The sequence below is a fragment of the Castor canadensis genome, chromosome 1, assembly GCF_047511655.1.
Source record: "Castor canadensis chromosome 1, mCasCan1.hap1v2, whole genome shotgun sequence".
Classification (NCBI taxonomy): Eukaryota; Metazoa; Chordata; class Mammalia; order Rodentia; family Castoridae; genus Castor; species Castor canadensis.
In genome coordinates, this window is record NC_133386.1 from 158,833,235 (window position 1) to 158,857,549 (window position 24,315).

The window sequence follows — 24,315 nt, forward strand, 5'->3', positions numbered from 1 at the left end:
TTCTTTTCACTTGTTCTGTTTTTATGGGGTGTTTTCATAAAAAAGAGCAAAACAGTTCTCAGCTGCACTATTCCAGTAGAGCTGAGGACCAGAGAGCTGGTGTGGTCTTGAGAACTAGTCTCATGAAAGACAGGTAAAGCAAACCCTAGCTGGACACCAACTATGAGCCAGACTGTACTGTCGGAGTGCTTATGTTGTTTCTGCCCCGACCCCCAGCAGTGTGGGACGAGGTATCATTATCATCTTTTTTACAGAAGTGATTTTTCCAATGGCATGTTATTCATAGAATTCAGACAGGACTGAAAGTGTTTTTAGTTTAGTATTTCCACAACACTTTCTGGATCAAGGTTGGAATGGGCATTTTTTTAGACTAGTCTAATTTTAGGTTCTCTAGGTTGGAAGATTTGAGTATTTTTTAGGATGACCATCATAGGGAGTCCCTGGCTCAACAACATTGCATAGCAAAACACCTAAAGCTCTGTGACTTGACAATAATCACTTACTGTGGTTCATATATCTGTATGTTGATCTGGTGTTGCCTTATCTAGGCCAGATTTGGCTGAGCTCTGTTCCAAATTTAGGTAGTGTGTCTATCTCAGTTCTCTTTAACCAGTGGGCCTGTAGGGACATAGTCTCATCATGATACAGAAGAACAAGAAAATGAATCTTACCAAGCAAGCACATTCAAGCCTTTGCTTATATAATGTCATTAATATTCCAGTAGTCAAGACAGGGAACATGACTGAGAGCAAAGTCAAGGGATGGAAAGGTTTGCTCTCATTCTAGTAGAAGGGACTGCAAAGCCACACAGTACAAGGGGTAGGTGTGGGAGGGGTAAAGATTTGGCTAACCATAGTTCCCTTAGAAAGTTTCATTGGCCTGTATGCCATCCTGCCTTCTCATGGTATCCTCAGATAGGAATATTGCTCTGAGGTTATTGCTTCCTAAGTGGTGATCATGTACCCACTCATCGGGTCCTAAATTAAAAGCCTGTAATATGTCAGAGTCTGTGCAAGGCACTGGGGCTACAGGGAATGCTTCCTTCTGTGTCCAGCTAAGAACACATTCCCCAGCCACTTTCAAAATTCCTGGCCAGAAAAAGACCAGCTTGGAGGTCCTCTGAGATCACCCTTGATTTAATTTCTGCCATATAGGTATAGAACACTATAGATCAAATTGAAATATTAGTTCCTTTCCTGTCTTTTCAAGGTGATCATATATCTGCTAGCATCTAAGCTTACATGGAAAAAACATCGCAAGTCTTAACAACAGGCTTATGGAGGTATGACTTGGGATGATCGAAGACTGTCTAGCTTTGCATAGACTAGGCTCTGTGAATTGAGTCTCTGTGTAGGATGAACAATTGCAGGCGTGTAGAAATTTAAAGTTAGATAATATTTAAAAAGGTAAATTAGAACATATTCCTCCCCTCCTCCTCGTAAAATAAACCTTCAAACCCTTCAATGGTGTCTCATTCAAAACAGGGTAACATCCAGGCTGCCTGTTGTGGGTCACAAGGCCCTATAGTGATCGAGCTCTGTCTACACTTTGGCCTCATTTTCTCCAGTTTTTCCCAGGTCCATTCTGCTGCAGCCACACTAGCTTCTTTGTTCCTCGCACACACAAAGTACGTTCCGTTCCTGGTTTGCACTCAGTGTTCTTTACATGTGAAAAGCATCCTCCCCTGGTCTTGGCCCTTCTAGTCATTTAGGTTTTAGCTCAAAACAACCTTCTTTGATACCCTCATGTAAAGTAGGGCTCCCTCCCAAGCTGCTTTACTCTGTTTGATTTTCTTCATTGCATTTATTGCTATTTCAGATTATTTTCTTTATTTTCCTCCTCCCCAACCAAGTGCAAGCTCCATGCAGGCATCTCCAGTGCTTAGCTATATAGATGGTTCCTGTAAGAAAAAAGAATTGAATGAAGAAATGTAGAATCTATGGACATAACAGTTATCCCTGGGTAAACTGGTCCCATACTTAGTTGCATTTTGGAGGAGAAAACTTATACCTTCAGCTCAGGAGACAAGGAGAAGCCTGACAAAAATTGAGAAGGCAGTTATATGCACTGTGCCTTCAATTTAACCTATTTTCTACCTTGGCAATGACAGGTTTCAGCTCCAAAGTGCCCTTCCTGACCAGTCTTCCTCTGACAGAAGGCTTGATTGCTGCAGTAGTTTCTGTTTCCTAATGGAAAAGAGGAAGGAGAGGGTAGATTTTCTTCCCCTAATCTGTAGAGCCAGTGGGGGTAGGTGGGAGGACAGGTGAGGTTGTGGTCGCTCATGATGTTCTGATGAATATTCACTAGGTCTCTGAGGGACAAATTGGGTGCAAGCTCTCTGAATTCTGCCTCCCAGAGACTGCATTACCATCACATGCAAGTTGACAGCTGTTGCTGATTAAAACATTTCCAACTGCGCAATCAGAATTGCACTATTGAGATGCTAAGTGTAGATAGATGCAGCCTTTACGAATGGCTTAAACACAGTCCCTTAGATGATCTGTAGCCTTATTAATGTATATAATTGGAAATCACTTTGCAATCATGAATCAGTCATTCCACAGAAAAATCCCTGGGTAAGGGACACCCTTGGGGATTTGCCTTTCTCAGAAAAGGGAGTAAGAGATTTAGAGCAATGTTTCTTTGCACTAAGGTTCTCCCACAAGAGATGTCTGGGTCTCTAACTTTCTATCCAGTAATCCCTTGGATAGAAATAGTCATCTGTTATTCCAGTGATTCTCCTTTCTGGCCAGTTCTTCTACTAACCTTTCCCATTAGGGGCAGGGTCCCCCTACATTTCCTTCATTATCACAGGTGGCTGTACCTACTTAATAGGAAACACTATTTGTAGGTGTTTACTGTTGGTAGCCCAGTCTTTGCTATTGCATCTGGGTCTGAGGCAGGTGAACTAGGGCTACAATCCTGTGTTCACAGTCTCCCAATCTAAAAAAGTTAAGAAATCAAAAATTTCTTCAGAATTCACCAGGCAGTAAAACTATCCTAAGCTGAACTCATTTGTAGGTCAAACGACTTGAACGAATATTAGGCTAGTTATTGTCTTTATGTCGTTTAGAAGCAGACATCCTACTTTCCAATCCAGAAATAACATGGAATTTGATTATGGGGGTGCTGATTCAGATTTTGCTGAAGGTATTATATAAATGTAACATATAGGCAATTATTACCTTTGTAACATTTGATACATTCTGAATTCTAAAATTATTTGGCCCCAGGGATTTTGGATGAGAAATTATTCATCTGTAGTGGGGAGTGGGACTGGGTAAAGGGGCAAGAAATGCACTATCAGTGGGGTAATAGGGCAGAGTTTCCTTTTCTCTTCAGGGAGAGAGGTCTCCAAGCACTCATCTCTGGTTTCCCTTTACCCGTGCCACTCCCTGCCTCTGAAATCTCTGCTCTGTATTGTTGCTAGCAGTCTGTCTCTAAGCTAAAACAGCTCTTTGTTTCTCTCCAGTGGTGGGCTTTGGGATGGACCCTGACCTTCAGATGGACATTATCACTGAGCTGGACCTTGTGAACACCACGGTTGGAGTCACTCAGGTGTCTGGACTGCACAATGCCAGCAAAGCATTTTTATTTCAAGGTACAGACACTTTTTCCTTTGCATGGGACTGAGGTTGTGTCTGAGGAATGTTCATCTGGAGTATGTTTGTCTGGGGACCACCTTGGTTGTTTTTCTTTTATTATTGACTGAAGAGTATTCATACATGCAGGGAGTGTTCTGAGGTTGGGAGGAGGCACTGGGGGGCATGGTGGTAAAATATTAGATTTGGTAATGAAATGTTTCCCTGAGGATTTTGGTGGGGATCCATAGTGGAATGAATTTGCAAAACTCTTAAAAACCATTGGCCAGCTATGTTTTTTTTTTTTTTTCAGAATAGTTCCCTCACTATTATCTCTTTCTTTACCTATACTTATGCCTGTATCTCTTACCTAATGGGTAGGCCAAGAGCACAAAGGATGTCATATGGCTGCATTCTTTTGGGGTACAGCTTACTTGGCTCTGCCCACTATAAACTTGACTATAGCATTTATAAAAGCTGTGTAGGATGCTTGTAAAAAGCATGGGCTTTGGAGCCCTACTATCTGGGATCAAATTCTAGTCCTGCCATTTAATTGACTTTGAGACTTTAGGCAATTACTTAGCCTGACTGTGCTTGTGTATCCTCATCTAAAATAACAGATCTTCGTAACAGCTACCTCATGGGACTATGTAACAGTGTCTGATACATAACAAATGCTACATAAGTACTAGCTATTGTTTTGGAATTCATTCAACATACTAGACAACAGGCTGATAGTAAGGCTACCAGTAAGAGTAAAAAAGATAGATGAAGCCTCTGTTCTAAAATATAATGAAGCAAATAGTAAATAACACAAGTTATTATTGAATGGCTATACTTACAATGAAGGGAATGTATAGGCTGTTGAATTCGAGTAATATAGGCAGGTCTGATTTAATTGGAGTGGGATATGGTGGTCGTCAGAATAAGGCTACCTTGAAAAAGTGGTATGTCAGCTGAGACCTGAAAAATGACTAGAAAGCCTGATGTGGGGGGGGGGGGGTGGTGGGAATCAGAGCATTATGGGCAGAGGAAATAATATGAATGAAGGTCTTGAGCAGAAACCAACAGAAATAGGACTAGCATAGCTGAAAGGTGGAATGGCTAGGAAGTGGGCACAGGCTAGTTTACATTGGATCCATTAGTCAAAGCTGATATTCTGATGTGCACTGGTTTGAGTGTACTGGTGATTTATGGCCAGTGTCTATTCTGATAGGCAGGAGGTTATGTACTTATTGTTGACAATTGTATATATTAACCCTGCTTCTAGGCCATATTAATGGTTTTGCACTTTAAATCTCATAGCAGTGGGGACCTTTGTGGAGGTTAAAGTAGGAGAGTGAACTGATCAGAAATGGTAGCAAAGTGGCTTGGATAACTCTCTATAAAAATGCCTGACAAGATTCTTTTAACTCAGCCTTTCATTAAGGTAACAAATGGGTTATTTTGGAATGACTGAACCAACAATATGGAATGAGATTTCCATATTCACTGTGTAGATAAAGTAAGGCTTGTTAATACCTAGCGAATCTACAGATATATAATGATGCCCAATGAGACTTCACATATGTTAATTTTCACTTACCTTTACTAAAGAGTTGTGAAATGTTCAAGCTGGGTGTGGCTAAGAAAATACAGACTGAATTACTTGATTACTTTTCTCTTTGCATTGTGCAAGCTCTCACTGAGAGCCCATCCATTCCTTTTTTCTTTATTAGGATATATTCATTGAAGAGGGGGGATTCACTATGACAATTCCAAACAGGCTTATATTGTACAATGGTTAGATCACCCTCGCTGTCTCTCCCCCTTGACCCCCTCCCCACCCCACTTAAAGCAATTGCAAGAGGTTTCTTTGTTCTCTTTCATATATATATATATATGGTTGAAGTCTATCAACCATATTCCCTCTCCTAATATCCTTCATTAACCCTACCCTCTCCCATAAGTACCCCCCCACTATATCTGTTTTACAGTCCTGTTATTAAGTTGATGTTTGAAGGGGTTTCTTAATGTATCCCTGCTGTGAGTCTACTTTACTTTGGCCCATTCAACCCCTTCCATTACTCTCCATTACCCCTTTACCTCCCACCCCCCCGTTTTTCAACAGCTTTCAATACATATGCTTATTTCCTTTACCTTCATAGATGTTTGTTTTATGACATTGTTGATGCTCTATCAATCTCTTTTCCTTTCCTTCCTTGCCTGGGTTCCATAGGATAGTTCCACTTTGACAAACTGTTCTGTATATGAGTTTGTATATGATCATGTTTGTTTTTATGTATATGTTTATCTTTTGGATCTATCTTCCACGTATGAGAGAAACCATGCAGCCTTTGTCTTTCTGAGCCTGGCTTACTTTGCTTAACATGATGTCCTCTTCAACAAATGTGTGGATATCTGTATCAGAAAACTGAAACTGGATCCCTGATTCTCATCCTGTACCAATATCAACTCAAAGTGAATCAAGGACCTTTAAAATAACTACAGGAAGTAGTAGGAAATACAATGGAACATATAGCTATAGGCAGCAATTTCCTAAATAGAAATCAAAAGGCTTAGCATCTAACAGAAAGAATGAGTTCAATCTGACTGCATCAGATTGAAAAGCTTCTGCACAGCAAGAGTCACTAGATTTAAGAGAGAAAATCTGCCAGCTATTCATCTGATAAAGGATCCAGAATCTACAGGGAACTCAAAAAACTCAGCCCCCAAAGAATCAACATCCTATTCCATTCTTCTTCTTCTTCTTCTTTTTTTTTTTTTTGCAATACTGGATTTTGAACTCAGGGCCTATACCTTGAGCTACTCCACCAGCCCTTTTTTGTGTTGGGTTTTTTCGAAATAGGATCTTGAGAACTATTTGTCCAGCCTGGCTTTGAACTGCTATCCTCATGATCTCTGCCTCCTGAGTAGCTAGGATTACAGGTGTGAGCCACCAGTCCCCAGCCCATTGCATTCTTAATATGGAAAAAGCTGCTACGGAAACTTGGGTGCTATATATGCTTCAGGAAGGCCTGAAGGACTCCTGTCTATCTAGATACTTCTATATCTTCAGAGCTAGCAACTGTGCATGATATGTAGGAAGTGATTAACAAACACTTTGAATTGGATTAAAATTTCCTCTGTCCAATGTACCTTAGAAGAAGCTTTGCTTCTGCTTTGTCCATCATTCTTTCATTCATTCCAGAAGTGCAGGCCCTCTACCAGAACTCTGCTGTCTAATCTGTGTGTGGAAAATGCCTCTGGGATGTCTGCCAGGCTGCAATAACTAGGAAGGATTCTTGGCTTCCTTAGTGGGAAGAGTAACTTCATTTTGGGAGTTTGAGGTGGCTTTTGTATTCTTATCTCTTATGACTATGTTGCACCCACCTCGATAATCCAAGATAAGTTCCTCATCTCAAGATCTGTAATTTGATAACATCTGCAAAGTTCTTTTTGTCATGTAAAGTGACAATATTCTTGGGTTCTGGTGGAATTATTCTGCTTACCACAAAGTTTGCTCTCTGTCCTCCAAAGTTTCACATCTGTCCCTCTTGCAAAATACAGTCTCCTCATCCCAATACCTCCAAAAGTCTTAATCATTCTAGCATCAGCTCAAAGTCTAGAGTCTCTAATCTCATCAGATCAAAAGTTCAAACCTCATAATCTGAATAATATAAAGCAGGTGTGTTCAAGACTCATTGGGAGGCAAAATTCTCCTTCATCTGTAGACCTATGAAAGTAGAAAATAAGTAATCTGCTTCCAAAATACAGGTGTGTGTGTATAGATAGGTATAGAATATCAGATGGAGACATCCTTGTTCAAAGGGAAGAAATGGAAAGAAGAAAGGGACCATCATTTTCAGATAATTTTGAAATCCAGCAGTGAAAACTCCAGTGAGGTCCAAGGTTGGGACTAAACCTTTGCTGTCTGTGCTGTCAATGCATTGCTCTGAGATAGCTTTCCTTTTGCAGGTGTTTGCAGTTGAGTAGTCTTATCAGCCTGCTTCCTGCCAGAATTGTGGAGATTCTGTCCTTTTTCTGTTTCCTTCAGTTCACATTGGCAATGTTTTAGTAGGTATAAAATTCTCAAGAATATAAAGTGATTGATTAATTAACTAACTAATTAAGACAGGGTTTTGCTGTGTTTCCCAGCCTGGCTTTGAACTCTCAATCCTCTTGCCTCCAGCTTCCAGAGTACTGAGATTACAGGTGCACATCATCACACCTGGCTTTGAGAATATTAAAAAAAAATTCTTACTTTTGATTGGCACATAGTAATTGTACATACAGTGTGACATTTAAATACCTGTATATAATATGTAATGATCAGATCAGGGTAAATGGCATATTCATCACCTCAGACAATTATCATTTCTTTGTTTGGGAATGTTCAAAATCTTCTCTGCTAGTTATTTTGAAATATTCAATTAATTATTGTCAACCATAGCTAACCTACTTGCTACAGAACATTAGAAGTTATTTTTCCTATCAAACAATACTCTTAGACTTGTTAACCTACTGTCTTTCTTTCTTTCTCTCTGGTACTGGGGCTTAAACTCAGGGTCTAAAACTTGTTAGACAGCCACCCTTCCACACCCTAAACCATGTCCCCACCCCCCAAATCTTTTCTCTTGTCTTCCTCTTCTCACACCATTTCCAGGCTCTGGCAATCACTGTACTACTTCTATAGATCATTTTTTTTAGCTTCCATATGTAAGAGAGAGCATGGGCCTGGGGCATACCCAAGTGGTAGAGCACCTGCCAAACAAGTGTGGGGCTCTGAGTTCAAACCCCAGTACCAACAAAAAAAACAAAAAACAAAAAAAGGGAGAGCATCTAGTACTTGTCTTTCCATGTCTGACTTATTTACTCAACACAATGTCCTCCATGCCCATCCATTTTATTGCAGGTGATGGAATTTCATTCTGTTTTATGACAGAGTAATTTTCCAGTGTAGATCTATCTTTATTCATTCATCTCTTGATACACTCCTAGGTTGATTCCATATCTTGGTTATTGTGAATAGTTGTGCAACAAATATGTGAGTTCAGATGTTTTATTGACATTCTAATTTACCAAATAATGTCATTGCTGGGTCATACTATAGGTTTTTTTTGGGGGGTGGGGTGGGGATGGGATCTTGTTGTGTTGCCCAAGCCAGTCTTGAACTCTGGGGCTCAAGGGATCCTCCTGTCTCAGCCTCCTGAGTATTTAGGACTACGGGAGTATGCCATCATGGTCAGTTTATTGCTAGTTTTTAGAGGAAACTCCAAACTCTTCCATAACGGCTGTTCTAATTTTATTCCCACCAACAATGTGTGAAAGTTCCCCCTTTCCACATCCTTGCCAGCATTTCTTATTTTTGTCTTTTTGATAATAAGTAATACTAACTGTTTTTTTTTAAGTGGTACTGGGGTGTGAACACAGGGTCTCCAGCACTTTTTACTCTGGTTACTTTGGAGATTTCACTTTTTGCTCAGGCCAGCCTAGAATGTGATCCTCCTATTTTATGCTTCCCTCTGTAACTGGGATGCAGGTGTTCTTCATCATGCCCAGCTTTCCTCTGCTAAGATGGGGACTCACAAAATTTTTTTTTGCTCAGGCTGGCCTGGAACCTTGATCCTCCTGATCTCAGCCTTCCAAGTAGCTAGGATTGCAGATGTGAGCCACTGGTGCCCAGCTTCATTGTGGTTTTGCTTGCATTTCCCTGATAATTTGTTATGTGAGACATCCTTTCATATAATTGTTGGCCATTTCTGTATCTTCTTTTGGGAAATACCTATTTAGGTAATTGGCCCATTTTAAAGGTTGGATTATTTGCATTGTGTTTTTATTTACTTATTTATTTTTGCTATTGAGTTGAGTCCCTTTTATGTTTTGCATATTAATCCCTTGTTGGATAAATACTTCACAGATATTTCTTTTATTCTGTAGGTTGCCTCTTTGTTCTGTTGATTGTCTCCTTTCTTGCTGTGCCAAAGCTTTTTACTTGTCAATTTTTGCTTTTGTCACCTACTCTTTAGGGGTCTTGTCTAAAAAAATCCTTATGTGCTTCAATATTCTGAAGCATTTGCCCTATTTTCTTCTAGTGGTTTCATAGTTTTGGTCTTACATTTAAGTTTTCAGTCAACTTCTTTGTTTGATTTTTGAGACAAACCCCACTATGTATCCTAGTCTGGCCTTGAACTCATTATGTAGCCCAGGCTATCCTCAAACTTTCCATCCTCCTGTCTCAGTCTCCCAAGTGTTGGTATGATAAGAATGTGCCACAACCTTGACTGATTCTGAGTTGATTTTTGTGTGCTTCAAGTTTCATTCCTTTGTGCATGGATATCCTGATTTTCCAGCACCATTTATTGAAGAAATTTTCCTTTCTCCAATGTCTGTTCTTTCTGCCATTGTCAAAAATCAATTGACTGTAGATATGTGGATTTTTTTCTGGGCTCTCTATTCTGTTCTGTTGGCCTATTTTGTCTGCTTTTATGGCAGTGCCATGCTGTTTTAGGTGATACAGCTTTTTAGCATTTGAACATTCTCAAGAATCTTGAGGGTCTCCTCTCCATTAGAAGAGGGGATCTTCCATAAATCTTTCCCATCTCTATTTGGAACTATTACAGAGATGGCTGAGGGGTTCCATGAGTTACATATTCAATCTCTTCAAAGAGCCCCTGGTAATTGATTATTCTGGTCTCTTTATCCTTTCAAGACACTAGCAAAAGATTGTTGCATTACACACTTGGCCTTCTTTCCAGGCACGTTTTCCTCACAGTCTCCTAATTTTATTGCCTTTTGCAATGTGATAGGCCAAGAATTCTCTAAATCATTTCATTTTGAATCCTTTTTTGCTTCATAGTTCTTCACTCAATCTTTCTCTTTTCCCTTAAATTCTGCTATAAGCAGCAAGAAGAGAATGGGTTACACCTTCAACACATTGGAAATTTTTTCTGCTAAATATATGTTTGTTTACAAGTTTTGTTTTCAATGTAACGGCAGGACAAAATTCAGCTAATTTTTTCTGCCACTGTATAACAAGGATTTTGTTTCCTGGTCTCCAACAATATGTGCACCATTTCCTTCTAAACCTTCAATGGAAGTACTTTTTAGCACTCATTGCTCTACTAGCAATGTGTTCACAATGATGTAAATATTCCCTGAGCCAATACAGGTTTTCTGTACCATGCTATTTACTTTCCTCTGAGTCCTCATTAGAAGAGTCATTAACACCTACATTTCTATGAACAGTCTGCTAAAGGCATTCTATTCTAGACTTTTCCTATCATATCCTTCAAAAATTTTTTTCAGGCTTTGCCCATTACCTAATGCCAAAGCCTCTTCCATATTTTTAGGTATTTGTTACAGCAGTACTTTACTTTCAGGTTAATAAAATATGTATTATTTTCCTATTGCTACTATAAAAATGACTAATTTAGTAACTTAGAAGTTTTAAGGTCGTAATTCCAACTGAGCATTATGGAGCTAAAGTCAAGGTGTTTGTAGAGCTATGCTCCTTCTGGAGGCTTTCCAGGATATTTAGATCACTGCCTTCTCCAGATTCTAGAAGCTGTCATATTCTTTGTCATGGCTGCCCCACTCTAATGTCTGTTTCTTTTGTCACAGTTCCTTTTTTCTCTGCCTTTCTCATCATTTTGTCTTCTCTGATATTGACCTTCTGCCTTTCTTTTCCCCTATCAGGATCTTTGTGATTATGTTGGGCTTACCCAGATAAGTCAGGATAATGGTCTTATCTCATACCCATAGCATAATCACATCTGCAAAGTCTCTTTTTCCATGTAAGGTAACATATTTACAGGTTCTGGTGAATAAAATGTGGATATCTTTGGGGGCCAGTATTCTGGCTACCCACTGTTAGGTAGAAATATGAACATGGTCTTGTATCCTGAGTACTCCAATTAAATCTTCTTTTCTCGTGCAGTACTGTCCAGTACAAATACATTGTGAGATACAACTTTAATTTTAAATTTTATAGGAGTCATATTAAAAAAAGAAAAAAGAACAGGTGAAATTTAATATGCATTTTTATTTAAAATATTATCATTTTAACATGTGGTCAACACAAAAAGTTTTGTGATTTTTTTGGCAGTACTAGGGATTGACTCAGGGCCTGGTGCTTGACTTGGCAAGTGCTCCCAGTCCTCTTGCTTTTAGTTGGTTTTTCAGATCGGATCCTATGTTTTGTGGTGATAGGAATCAAACCCATGGCCTCTAGCAGGGTGGGCAAGTGTTCTACCACTGAGCCACAACCCCAGCCCCATTCTTACATAATCAGCTGATTCTCTTTCAAACTGCTTCAAAAATAAGAAAGCTATTATATGTTTATTATTATTACAATATAGTTATAATTTTCTGTTTATTTTAATTCTCCTGTGTAAATCTGTATTTCCATCTGCTATTATTTTCACCTTGTTTGAAGGTCTTCCTTTCACATTGTTCACAGTGCAGGTCTGTGGGTGATGAGTTCTTGCAGATTTTGTCTCTGAAAGTCTTTGGTTTTGAAATATACTTTTGCAGAATATAAAATTCTGGGTTGGTAGCATTTTTCATAATTAAAAGATGTCTTCTTACTTATATTGTTCCCAACAAGAAATCTGTCTTCTTCTTATCATTGTTTCTTTATAGATAATATAATGATTTTGCCTGTGCTTTTAAGACATATTTCTTTACCATCGATTTTGAAAAATTTGTTTATGATGTACATTGGTGTAATTTTTTCATGTTTCTTATGTATGGGACTTAATGATTGTCATTAAATTTGAAAAAAAGTGGCCATTATATCTTCAAATATCTTTTTTTTATACCCCTCTCTCTTTCTTCTTCAGGGACACCATAGCTCACAGATACTCTTTTCATATATATATATATATATATATATATATATATATTTATTTATTTATTTTTCTTTTGCAGTTCTGGGGCTTGAACTCAGGGCCTTGAGCTGTTCCACCAGTCCTTTTTAGTGATGGGTTTTTTCAAGATAGGGTCTTATGAACTATTTTCCTGGGCTGACTTTGAACCATAATCCTCCTGATCTCTGCTTCCTGAGTAGCTAGGATTACAGACATGAGCCACTGTTTTATTTTTCTTGGTGTTTTTTTTTTTTTGATCATTTCTATTGCTATGTGTTCAAGGTCAGGAAATTTTCTTTTGTATTGTCTGTTAGTATTACTCAGTGTGCTTTTTATCTCAGTAAGTTCAGTTTGACCCCTAAAAATTTGCCATGACTCTACCTAACTTTCTGAATATGTTGAATGCAGTTTATAACAATTGTTTTAATGTTCTTGACTGAAAATTCCAATAATTATATCAGTGCTAGATCAGTTTTGATTATTGCTATTTTTTTCTCCTAATTATCCTTTCCTTGTATGCCTGGCAATTTTTGATTGAATGCCAGTCATTGTGAATTTCACCTTGCTTGATCATAGGTTATTTTGTTTTCTTATAAATATTCCTGGGTTTTCCTTGTTCCTTCCTATTATTGCTTATACTCTCTCTTCAACAAAATTAGAGATAAGGGCAAATAGTTTCTGCCGGCTATCGAGGGGGTGGGGGGGAGAGGGAGGGGGCGGAGTGGGTGGTAAGGGAGGGGGTGGGGGCAGGGGGGAGAAATGACCCAAGTCTTGTATGCACATATGAATAATAATAAATAAATAATAAAATAAAACTTCCCTAAGGAAAGGTTGAAAGAAAATAAATAAATAAATAAATAAATAAATAAATATTCTTGGGTTTTGTTCTAGACCACAGTTAAGTTTCTGGGAAAGAATTCAGTCCTTTCATATTCTGTTTTTGTGTTTATTGGATGGACTTAGAGACATGCTAGTGCTAATGTCAAAGTAGAGCTTATTTCCCTTTACCATGACAAGATCTTCCTGTGTACTCTACCCAATGTCCAATGCATCATGAAATCTTCCTTTGATTGCTGGGAATAGGTACTGTTCTTGGTCCTGTGTGTTTGCTGGAAACTGTTGCCTTTTGGGTGGTTCTACTCTATCCTTGGGTAATTTTTTCACATACATACACTTGATCAATACTCAAGTGAGTACTGACCTTAAGGGAGATCCGTGTATCTCTGTGTGCTACTATCTCTTCTCATGTACTGTGTCCTGTGAAATCTAGTGCCTTGGTCTCCCCAGACTCTCAACTTCTTCTCCTCTCCAGAGGTAGCAGCTGGGAGCTCTCTCTGAATTATCAGCTGTGGTAATTGTAGGGCCCATCTCTTTTGTATGCTATATCTCAAGGATGGCTGACTTTCATTGATTACTGTTCAGTGTCATGAAAACTGCTGTTTCATCAAATATTCACTCTAAATATAAATTCAAATTAATTAAAATTAGATAAAATTAAAAATTTATTTCTTCAGCCACACTAGCTATTTTTCATGTCCTCATTTGCCCATGTGTGACTACAGTTACCTTATTGGTCAGTTGAGGTCTAGAGAGGCCCAGTGATTTTACTGTTTCTTTAAAGCTGAGTTATTATGGACAGACTATAAGATCTTGTCATTCAAGGTTAGTGCATGATAGGAGCTAAAAAGCTATATATATATATGTATATTATATATACATATATATTATATATATATAATACAACCTATTATGTATGTAGTGAGGATAGGATAAATTAATACATATAAGGTGCTAGAACTGAGTTTGGTACATGAGGAACTCACATTAAATATAAATCTACACATTTTAAAGTGACAGGGTATTGCTTTGGCTTTTTTTCACATGTATTATCTGCCTTGTATATTATTAATGTTAGGTTTTTACTTGCAGAGGTAGATTAGGATAGTGGGAAAAGCAGATGATTAGGGTAGTACTATTCTACTTTTTATCAGTGAGTAGGTGGAACAACTACTTTGAAATAGTAGATGTGTCTCTTACTGTCATCAGGACTGAGTCTTCTTGTCTGGAAAGGGGAAGAATACACAGGCAAATTGTGAGAATCAACCATGTATGGAAAAGCACTTTTAAAAGCATAAAGTGTAAAAAAATAAGCCCACTATTCTTTCCTTCATTTGTTTCTATTTCTTTTCATTTTCCACCATCCCTTGTCCAGCTGTAAATTGCAGGGTGTTCAGGGAATGAAAAACCTCATTTCAATGCTAGCCTATTAATGTGGAAAGCTCACTTAAGTGGAAACACTCCTACAGTACCAACTTCAAAGTCCCATAGGATTTACTTTAGGACTAGCCAGATTTTTAGACTTATAATGTCATTGCTGTCTTTGTACAGCATAAAAAACTGAATTAGCAAGATTTTTATTCTGTTCTTGCTTGAAAAAAGTTCTACTTTATTAGGGGTTGGGGTTGGTGTGTGGAGGAGAATGGGTAGCTATGTGTAAGACTGGCGTAGATGTTCTGTAAGTTGGAAATAAATTTAAATACCAGCATTCGATTAAAAAATCATTTTGGGGTGCCTCTGCTTTGCTTAGAATGGGGCTCAGAAGATAAGAGAATTGTGAAGTGTGGTTTCCCTGACAGTGTCTTAGAGTTGGGAGGATGTCCCCCTTGGTGTTTCATTTATAAAAGTGAATTAAGATATGCATGAGAACAAATTCTTTAATATGTTGCTTTTTTTTTCTAAGAAAAGTACTGCTCTTCAGCAGTTCTATTTCAGAAGAATTTCTAAAGAAAGAATAGTATCGTTTAAGTATCTTATAAGATATGTACCTTGTTTTACACGAAAAGATAGAACAAAGACTAATGTAGGCTACTCTGAGGGGCACATTTCAGGCATTTGGCACCTATTTGTATTCTAGGTTTTGAGAAAGATTTATGAAAGACACAGATGCATGAGGCAAAGATCACTACCTCTGCAAGCTTACAGTCTAGTAAGGCAAACACCATATGATCTCAGATTCTCTAATGCAGAGAAGATAACTAACTCACTTGCAGTCAGGTGTGAACAAAGTCCTGAGAACATTACAGACAGAAATTTTTTCTTACTGGGTTACCTGGGGAAGGTACCTGGGGGAGGTGGCACCTGTGCCAGACCTTGAAAGATAGGAATTAAATATGTGGTTTCTATTTCATAGGAGCACTTCCCATGTGTAATCATTTTCAGCAAATGGTGCTGAAGGCTTAAGCTATAGCTCTTAATGCTTAGAAAATTTGAGTAAGATGGAGTTACCCAAAGGGTTTGTTTAATGTCGATCTTCCAGATTTCCTGCTACCCACTATTGCCCAAGTCTGAATTGTTTTTTCTGCTCATTGGATGCGCCTAGTCTCTAATTACCTCTGGGAGCATTTACAAGTCAACTTCACTTTGAGTGGAGTGATTTAGTATAACTTTGCATTTAATCAATTAGTGGAGTGATTCAATTCACATACTAGTGTCTCCCAAACGTAAGTATTTTTGCTCTTGCCAAATAAAAACTCAAGCAAGCTGCAGGTGGGTTTTTCAAGTCCCTCTCTGGGGCGAATTAACACCTGCACTGGCTTATTCTAGAAAATCATTAAGTGGCTATGTGACTAAATGTATATCATAGAGCAAATAAACTCTGCATTTATTCTCCCAGATTTGCATAGTTTCAACATCTGCACTGAAATCTATTCTCTCAGTCATGCTTCTTCTTCCATCAAATAGTACAGTGAGGAAAGCAGGGATGGAGAGAGAGAGTGCAAAATGATAAGACTCCTTTATAAGCTGTTAGGTATTTGAGCCAATACCATATGAAGAAATTGACCTTGGGAAGAATTACTTAACCTCATTTAGGAATTTGTTTCCTCTTTGGGCATCAAGCAATATGAGTAATGTCTATGATATGAGATATTTTAAGGATTAATTTAGGTAACAATTTGTTGTTTAAATGGGAAAAATAAATTTAACTGTTACTCAGTATTATTAAGGTATTTATAAGAAATATACATTTTCCATTAATTAAATACATAGCAAGTATCTACTATGTGCTAGACCTTGGGAAAAATTACTTAACCTCATTCAGGAATTTGTTTCCTCTTTGGGCATCAAGCAATATGAGTAGTGTCTATGATATGAGATATTTTAAGGATTAATTTAGATAACAATTTGTTGTTTAAATGAGAAAAATAAATTTAACTATTACTCAATATTATTAAGGTATTTATAAGAAATATACATTTTCCATTAATTAAATACATAGCAAGAATCTACTATGTGCTAGGCACTCTTCAAAGCAAAGGGATATTGCAGCAGAGAAATCAGAAAAAGACAATAAGCAAATAAGTAAGTAGAAAGTTTGTTTCGTTTAGAAAACTTAAAAAAATTCATATTTCCAAAATCATGAAATAGTTATACTTTGTTTTCTCTCAAGGAGTAATATTTGTAATTACCTACTCTACTTAATTCCTCATGCAAATAGTTTAACTATCATCTGGACTGAATTTTTTTTGAAAAAGTGATCTCAACTATTATGTTTAGTCCATACTCATGCTTATATTCTGTTAAAAAATAAGGCATACAAAATATCTTCATATAAATGTGCTATTTTTTATATTCATTATACAAATGAGGAAAGGGAGACCCACAGAGTTTGAGTAACTCACCTGTGACTACACATTAGTCATGGTAGACATGGAATTCATATCCAGCAGCCAATGCCTGCCCTCTGTCTATGTCTTACCTCCATTCCACCTCGTGTTTTTTTTTAATTCTGCTTCATGACAGTGGAAATGAATAAATAAGTGCAGCATGATGGAGAAATAGCTTCTCTTCAGAGATACCAAAGGACTTCTGCCAAAATACTTTTTGACAGGTATTTTAAATCAACCAGGACAGATGGTGGTCTTAGCAGTTGGCAAATCTTACTTTGTAGAATTTTCATGATTCTTCCACTTGGAGTGACCTGTTGAATACCTACAGATGAGACTTGGTAATCTGTTCAGCTGTTTAAAGAGCACATGCATAGAAATCAGACTTAACTATCAGGCTACACTTTAATAGATACCAAATTAAAATACACCTCTGGGCCATTTGACCAGGGTTTTCTTGAAAGAGCATTGTGTGAGATTTATATCTGCATTGACTGTAGTACTCTTTGATGAAAGCTCTGATTCTTAATTGGGATTTATTTCAACATATTGGGACCAAATTCTGTTCTGTGGGAACACATCCCTAAAATTAGCATGTAAATCAGGAGAAAAATATTATGTGATATGCAAATATTTTATTTAAATACAAATTTTAATGGATGCAGCCAATGCATGAAGTGAAGCCAAGATGTAGTGAAAAGCTAGACTGGCTCCATCCTCATGCTGACAGTCTGTTAAAAAATAATGCTCACGAGTGGCCTGACGGCATGAGGTGGCAGAATGGATGTGGGGCCACATGCCTGAGAACTCAGGCTCTAGCCTTTGTGCTTCTACAGTTGACTCCTAGGTTGATCACTTAACTTTGTCCCACCTCAGGGCTTTAAAGTTACAGGATTTTTAGCACCATGTGGAATCATTTTTCAAGGCAAAGGAAAAATACACATAACACAAAGGATAATATTAAGCAACAACCCTGTAGCTGTCCCTAAGTATCAACAAATGGTCACATTTTTCATGGTTTCTTAGAACTTTTAAAAATAATTACAAAATAAGTTGAAGTCCCCGTGATTGTCTCTGAGTTCCTTTCTTCTCTCAGCCCCTCTAGAGGTTACCACTAATGTGATTGATGGTATTCAGTGTGTGTGTGTATGCCTGTATATTGACATGTATTTATATATGTCCATACATAAGACATAAAATTGAAAGGGCGTATGTGGTGTGGCTGAATGTACGGCTTTTGGTGCCACACTGCTTAAGATCAAAATCCCAGTTCTGACTCTTACTAGCTGTGTAATCTTGGACAAGTTCTTTAGCTTCTCTCTCTCTCTTTCTCTCTCTCTCTGTCTCTCTCTCTGTCTGTCTCTCCCTCTCTCTCTCTCTCCCTCTCTCCTTCCCTCCCTCTCTTCCTCTTTCCTCCCTTCCTCCCACCCCATAATGCTGGGGTTTGAATTCAGGGCCTCACACTTGCTTTTTTTCTAAGTTTTAATATGAGTAAATAAAACATTCATCTCATAGCATTGTTCCAGACATTAAACTAGTTGATTTATATGTTAGAACATTATTGGGCATGTAGTAAACATTCAGTGGATGTCAGCTATTGCCTTGTGTGGTTTACAAAATTATATCAATGGTATAATACAGTATGGATCTTTCTGAAACTTATTTAGCTTACCACTATTCTTTTGGAGACAAATAAATCTAGCTTATTAGTTTGGACTGCTGCATAATATTATAAAGTATTTATCTATCTGCCTATTGATGAAAACTTGTTTTGGTTCAGATGTTTGACAAAAAATACCACAACATTCATCTTTGTGCACACCACCTTGTTCATGGTTCTTAAATTTTAAAGATACATACTTCAATATAGAGAAGATTCTTAAGGTAATCCTTAATTGTCCAATAATCCATAATACTATGTGCAGTTACCTCCAGTGATGGGGATAACACATGAGACAACAAATATTATTTTTGGAGCACCATGTTAGGAAAAACTTAGAAGAAGGCAATTTTGGTGTAACACAGTACCCTTTCATTCGTCCTGCCGAAGTCACTTCAGTTTCATTGATTGTCTTTTGGTACCTTGAATACTCTGACATTTTCCCTGACCTTACCATCATCCATACTTGCCTTTGCATGGAAGGCCTCCTTGTCTCTGAACCTTCTACACCTGGCTCTTACTTATCCTCTGGTTTTAGCTGTAATGTCACTTTTTCAAGGAGGCCTTCCCTGACCATCTTAATTTTGAAGGTCCTCCATTGTGTTACCAGTCACTACCTCCTGTTGTTTAGTCCTTCAGTGTTTTTTTTATCATAAATTGAAATGACATATTTCTCATTTTTTTCCTTTAACTTTTTGCCCCCTCCAGTAAACCATGGATAACTCCATAAATCCGCTTGTTTTGTTTCCATCACAAATCTGTGCCCAGCAACATGTCTGGCCCTTATAGTTGGCACTCAAGAAAGATTTGTTCAGGTAATGAATAAATGATTCTATGAAGCACTTGTGACCATGGCAAAAAAGTGTAAATCCCTTTCCTAAGAGATGTCCTCTCAGATATTTTCATACAGCTTTCAAAGTCTCCCACCTTTCCTTTCTCGGGGTTAAACACTTCTGATTGCTTTAGTGGTTCCTGATAGGACACTTTTAAATTCTCACATTATTTTCTCTTATTTAAATTCCTGACCTTTAGTCTATGTTCCTAATGATGTCTGCTGCCTTGAACTGAATATGCTACTTCTAATATTGTCTGACCAGGACATAGCAAAGCATCCTTTTCTTTGTACAAGTTCCTATTAGTGCAGTCTTACCACAGAATTAATTCCTGACTAACCTTTTGTGGAAGAAGACTCCACAGAAGTTTGTTTTGTACTTATTTCTGCTAAACTCTGACTTCTCTCTTCTTGATCTCATACAGTTGGTTTTCTTGGAGTCACATTTATGTCCTTATGTTCATTACCATTAAATTTCATTACCATCTATAAAAGCAGAGGGTTAGATTAAATCATCAAAGTCACTTGATGCTTTTAAAAATGAATTTGGTTATTCCAGAGCAACAATGTCCAATGGAACTTTCTGTAATAATGAAAGGGCTCTAATACTGTACTATCTGGTTCTGTAGCCACAAGCTACATGTGGCTATTGAGCACTTAAGATAAAACTAATGTGACGAAGGAGCTGAATTTTAAATTTTATTTTATTTTACTTACTTTAAAATTAAATTTAGGTATTTATTTGTGGCTTGTTGTTTCTGAAGTAGACAATGTATTCTAGAGACAATTATTAGAATTTTAGAAGATGGAGTAGCATGCACAGAATATAGGAAGAAATAAAAAAGCAGATAGGATGGGCTGCTGGGTTGTCTGTCTGGTACAGTGTTTCTCATCATATTTGAACCAGTTGAGGAACGTTGAAAATTCTGATGCTAGGACTCAGGGTGTGGTAGAGCACTTACCTAGCATGTGGGAGGGCCTGGTTTTGATCCCCAGCACTGCACACATACACTCCAGAGGTTGAGACTGCACATCAGAGAAGGTGACTTATCTGATAGCCTTGAAAAAGCTGCATTGGTGACTCTGATTGACAGCCAGGGTCAAGAATCTCGGTCTAGGGGAAAGGAGACTTTTTCTTTTTTCTCTTGATAAGTAGCTGGTGAGAATCATGTTTCAAGTTCTACTTTGATGGAGAAGTTTCCTAGATATTCTAAAATACCCTACTTGATATCCTGACATGGCTTAATCATCCCTCCTCAATAAGGAAAGACTAACTACTTGAAACTTGGCGGACCATGAAATCAATTGCATGGCCTTAATTTGTTGTGTAATGGTGTAAAACATGCAAACATTTCATCAAGATAAGCTATGAGTGCTATCTCCTGAAAAAACTTATTACTGATCTTCAAATCAGATCTCAGTGCCCAGTGTTTTTAAAAAAAATCTATACTCGTAACCAGTCCAGATTCTAAACTTTGTAACTCTAGGACTCAGCTAGAGTGGTAAGAATTATGAGATGGAAGGAATGTTAACTTAGACCCTCCAAGGAAGAGTAAATTTATGGTTGAGTTACTCAATATAGGGTGGGTTTTGCTGTGGCTAAAAATAACAAGGGCTGATTTCTCTCTATGTGTTCATTATAGCACATCTGGGCCATCTGGAGCAGGCTGACTGGTAAAAGAGCCAAGTGATCTGTTAAACTTTTGTATGGAAGTATTTTGCTTTTTCTCAAAGTAAGTTCCCTGACCAACAAAGTGGTCTCCCCCAGGAAAAGGCAGCAAATATTTGTGAATGATAACACAGTTTATTAGTCTTGTCTTCTCATCAGGAATATTTGCTCCAATCTCCTTTTGAACCATTCTTTAGTTCTTTAGGGACACCATACAGAAGTCCCATCTAATCATGGCAACAGGAACAAAACCCAGGATCCTGTGATGGGCCTTTATATTAGGTATTTATTCGACTCCTGCTGTTTCAGATACCCATGAACTAAAAAGACAATTATCTTCTTGTTTTTTGGAAAGGGGAAAGAATGGAAGACACACAATAGTTATTTCTAGCACAACTTTGGGATTTATTGGGACAAAAGTTATAATGACCCCTTACCTTGAGAAGCATGTTAGTCAGCTTTCTATCTCAGGAAGAACCTGAGATAGTCAATTTGCAGAAAGAAAAGTGTTTTTTTGGCTCATAGCATTAGAAGTTTCAGTCCATGACTGTGGTGAGGCAGCACATCATGACAGGAGAGTGTGACAGGTTGAAACTGCTTACTTCAATTCCAGGAAACAAAGAGAAAGAGAGCAAAGGGTCAGAATGTTGTAACCCTCTTCAAGGGCAATCCATCAATGACCTAAAGACTAGCCCTCAACTCTTAAAAGTTCTGCTATTCCCAATAGCACCATCCAGGGGCCAAAACCTATAAATACATGGGTCTTTGGGAGATGTTTGAGATCCAAACAATATATGAGAGTGAAAGTATTCATTTGCTCCCAGGTAGTGGACCTCCAGTCCATTGTTTTCTGTGGCTTGATATAACTTTCTTAGGGAGAGGGTGTTCTCTTTTTTCCATTATACTCTGTTGCAGCTAAAAAACTGCCAATCCATTTCTTATCCAAAGAGGTTGGAGACTTGAGGTTTATTTTGTTTCTCTTTTAGAATAAGGTAATATGGCTCCTTGGCTATAAAAGAAGAGAAAAACTTGGTCATTTTTAATCATTTTCTTTTCAATGCAATCAGCCTTATACCATAAGCCACCCTCACAATTAATTTTGACTACTGTGAATCTATCAGGATTTCGTGAAAGCCAGATCCTCACTCTCCTTTCTCCTGTTTTCAGCTGAAAGGATTCACAGGCTCTTCCCTTAATTTGTTCAGATGTTCTAACAATGGGTGGGGTGTCTGGCCCCTTGATTTAATCCTTGTCTCAAGGTTGAGTTTTAATTGGTTTGTCCAGAGTACTTCTAGATTTTGTCCTTTATTGTGGAAGATGAGAAAGATTTGTCTCTTTCAACTCTATTCTGGAATTTTGGACTCTTTATTCCCTTTTATTTCCACATTCAAGGTGGCTATTTCTTTTCTGTTCTCATCTTGCTCTAGTTTGTGAGGATTTCTATAACAATACACTGAAGACTGAGTGGCTTAAGCAACAGAAATTTCTTTCCACTGCTGAAAAATAGGAGGCCAAAATCAAAGTGTCACTGGGGTTGGTTCCTTCTGAGGGTGTGAGAGAATTCTGTTTTGGGTCTCTTTTTGTTGTTTGTAAATGGCTATTTTCCCCCTGTGTTTCTTCATATCATTTTACTTGACTTATAGCTCTGAGTCCATATATTCCCTTTTTATAAAGATACCAACTATATTGGATTAGAGATTACCTAATGACCTAACTTTATTTTCATTAGCTCTGTAAGACCTGTGTTTTTATTTATTTATTTAATTTATTCATTTTTTTTGGTGGGACTGGGGTTTGAACTCAGAACTTTATGCTTGCAAAGCAGATACTTGTGAAGCAGATGCTCTACTGCTTGAGCCACACCTCCAAGTCTTCTGTAAAGGTCTTATTTCTCAATAAGGCAACATTTTGAGGAGCTATAGATTGGAACTTCAACATGTAATATGGGAGGAAGAAGGCACAGTTCAACATATAACACATTGTTTTCTTTTAGTCTTGGTCAAATACAGCCAATAGTAACTATTACACATGACCTTTCTGTTTTTCAATTTCATTAGGTATGTTTTCCTCTTCCAATTTATTTTAGATGACAGCTTTACCAAATGTTTCACCCATGTAGAATATGTATCAACATCAATCTATCCTCCAATAACAGTTTCCTTTCTGCTCACTACCTGACCCCAGAAACCAATTCCACACATACTTAGTTTATTTGTTATTGTGCTGGTATGGTGCACCCCTTCACTTCTTGTACAATTTTTGTATCAACAGGAAGGCTGAGTGTTGCTACAATAATCAACCTTCAAGTCTCAGTGACTTACAGTATCAAAGGTTTTCTTTTTTCTTTTTTCTTTTTGAGACAAGGTCTTGCAATGTACCTGAGGCTGGCTTGTAACTTACTAAGTAGCCTTGAACTTGTGATCCTCCTGCTTCTGCCTCCCAAGTGCTAGGATTATAGGTTTGTGATACCATACCTGGTCAAAGTTTTACTTCTTCCTCATGACATATGTCAATGATGAATTCAATACCTCTTTCTTTCACATTTTCTTCTCTCTGGGAGGCTGCTATAGTGATCTGCTGCAGTAAATTGTGGGAAAATAAGAAAATGAAGCACCTACTGGATTTTAAATCTACGGGCTCTTGAATGATATGTGTCACATCTGTTCAAATTTCATTGGCTGAAGAAGTCATATGGTTGAGTACAATTTTCCATATGGAGGGACAGCACATGGTTAGTGAACACTGTTAATTATAGTCTAGAACATCTGAGTATTTTAATATTTTTAGGAAAATTCAGGGAGATAGAGGACAGAGTTTGACAACTTGGAATGAGGTTGGCAGGAAAACCAGAGTGAGGGGTGAAAAAAAAAGAAGGGCTTTGACTTTTATACTCAGAATTAATTGTAGTTAACACTAGAGGAGTCCATCCTTTATCAGAAGCCAAACAGTAAAGAGTTTAAGCCTGGAAGAGTCATTAGAGGTGAACATGGTTGGTACAGGCTTTGTATCTCAAAATTCCAAGTTGTAGCTCTGCTACTTAAGAGCTGTGTGAATTTTGTG

General features: G+C 37.8%; 1 protein-coding gene across 4 annotated transcripts in view; it reads left to right on the top strand.

Moving 5' to 3' along the window:
* The window catches only part of Nell1 (neural EGFL like 1), an 828,356-nt gene that overhangs the window by 4,165 nt on the left and 799,876 nt on the right, over window positions 1-24,315 (top strand). For all 4 annotated transcript variants that reach the window (XM_074042879.1, XM_074042893.1, XM_074042884.1 and 1 more), the window contains exon 2: window positions 3,473-3,601. In XM_074042879.1, coding sequence (XP_073898980.1) covers window positions 3,473-3,601 — 129 coding nt within the window. The remainder of the gene's footprint in view (window positions 1-3,472; window positions 3,602-24,315) is intronic.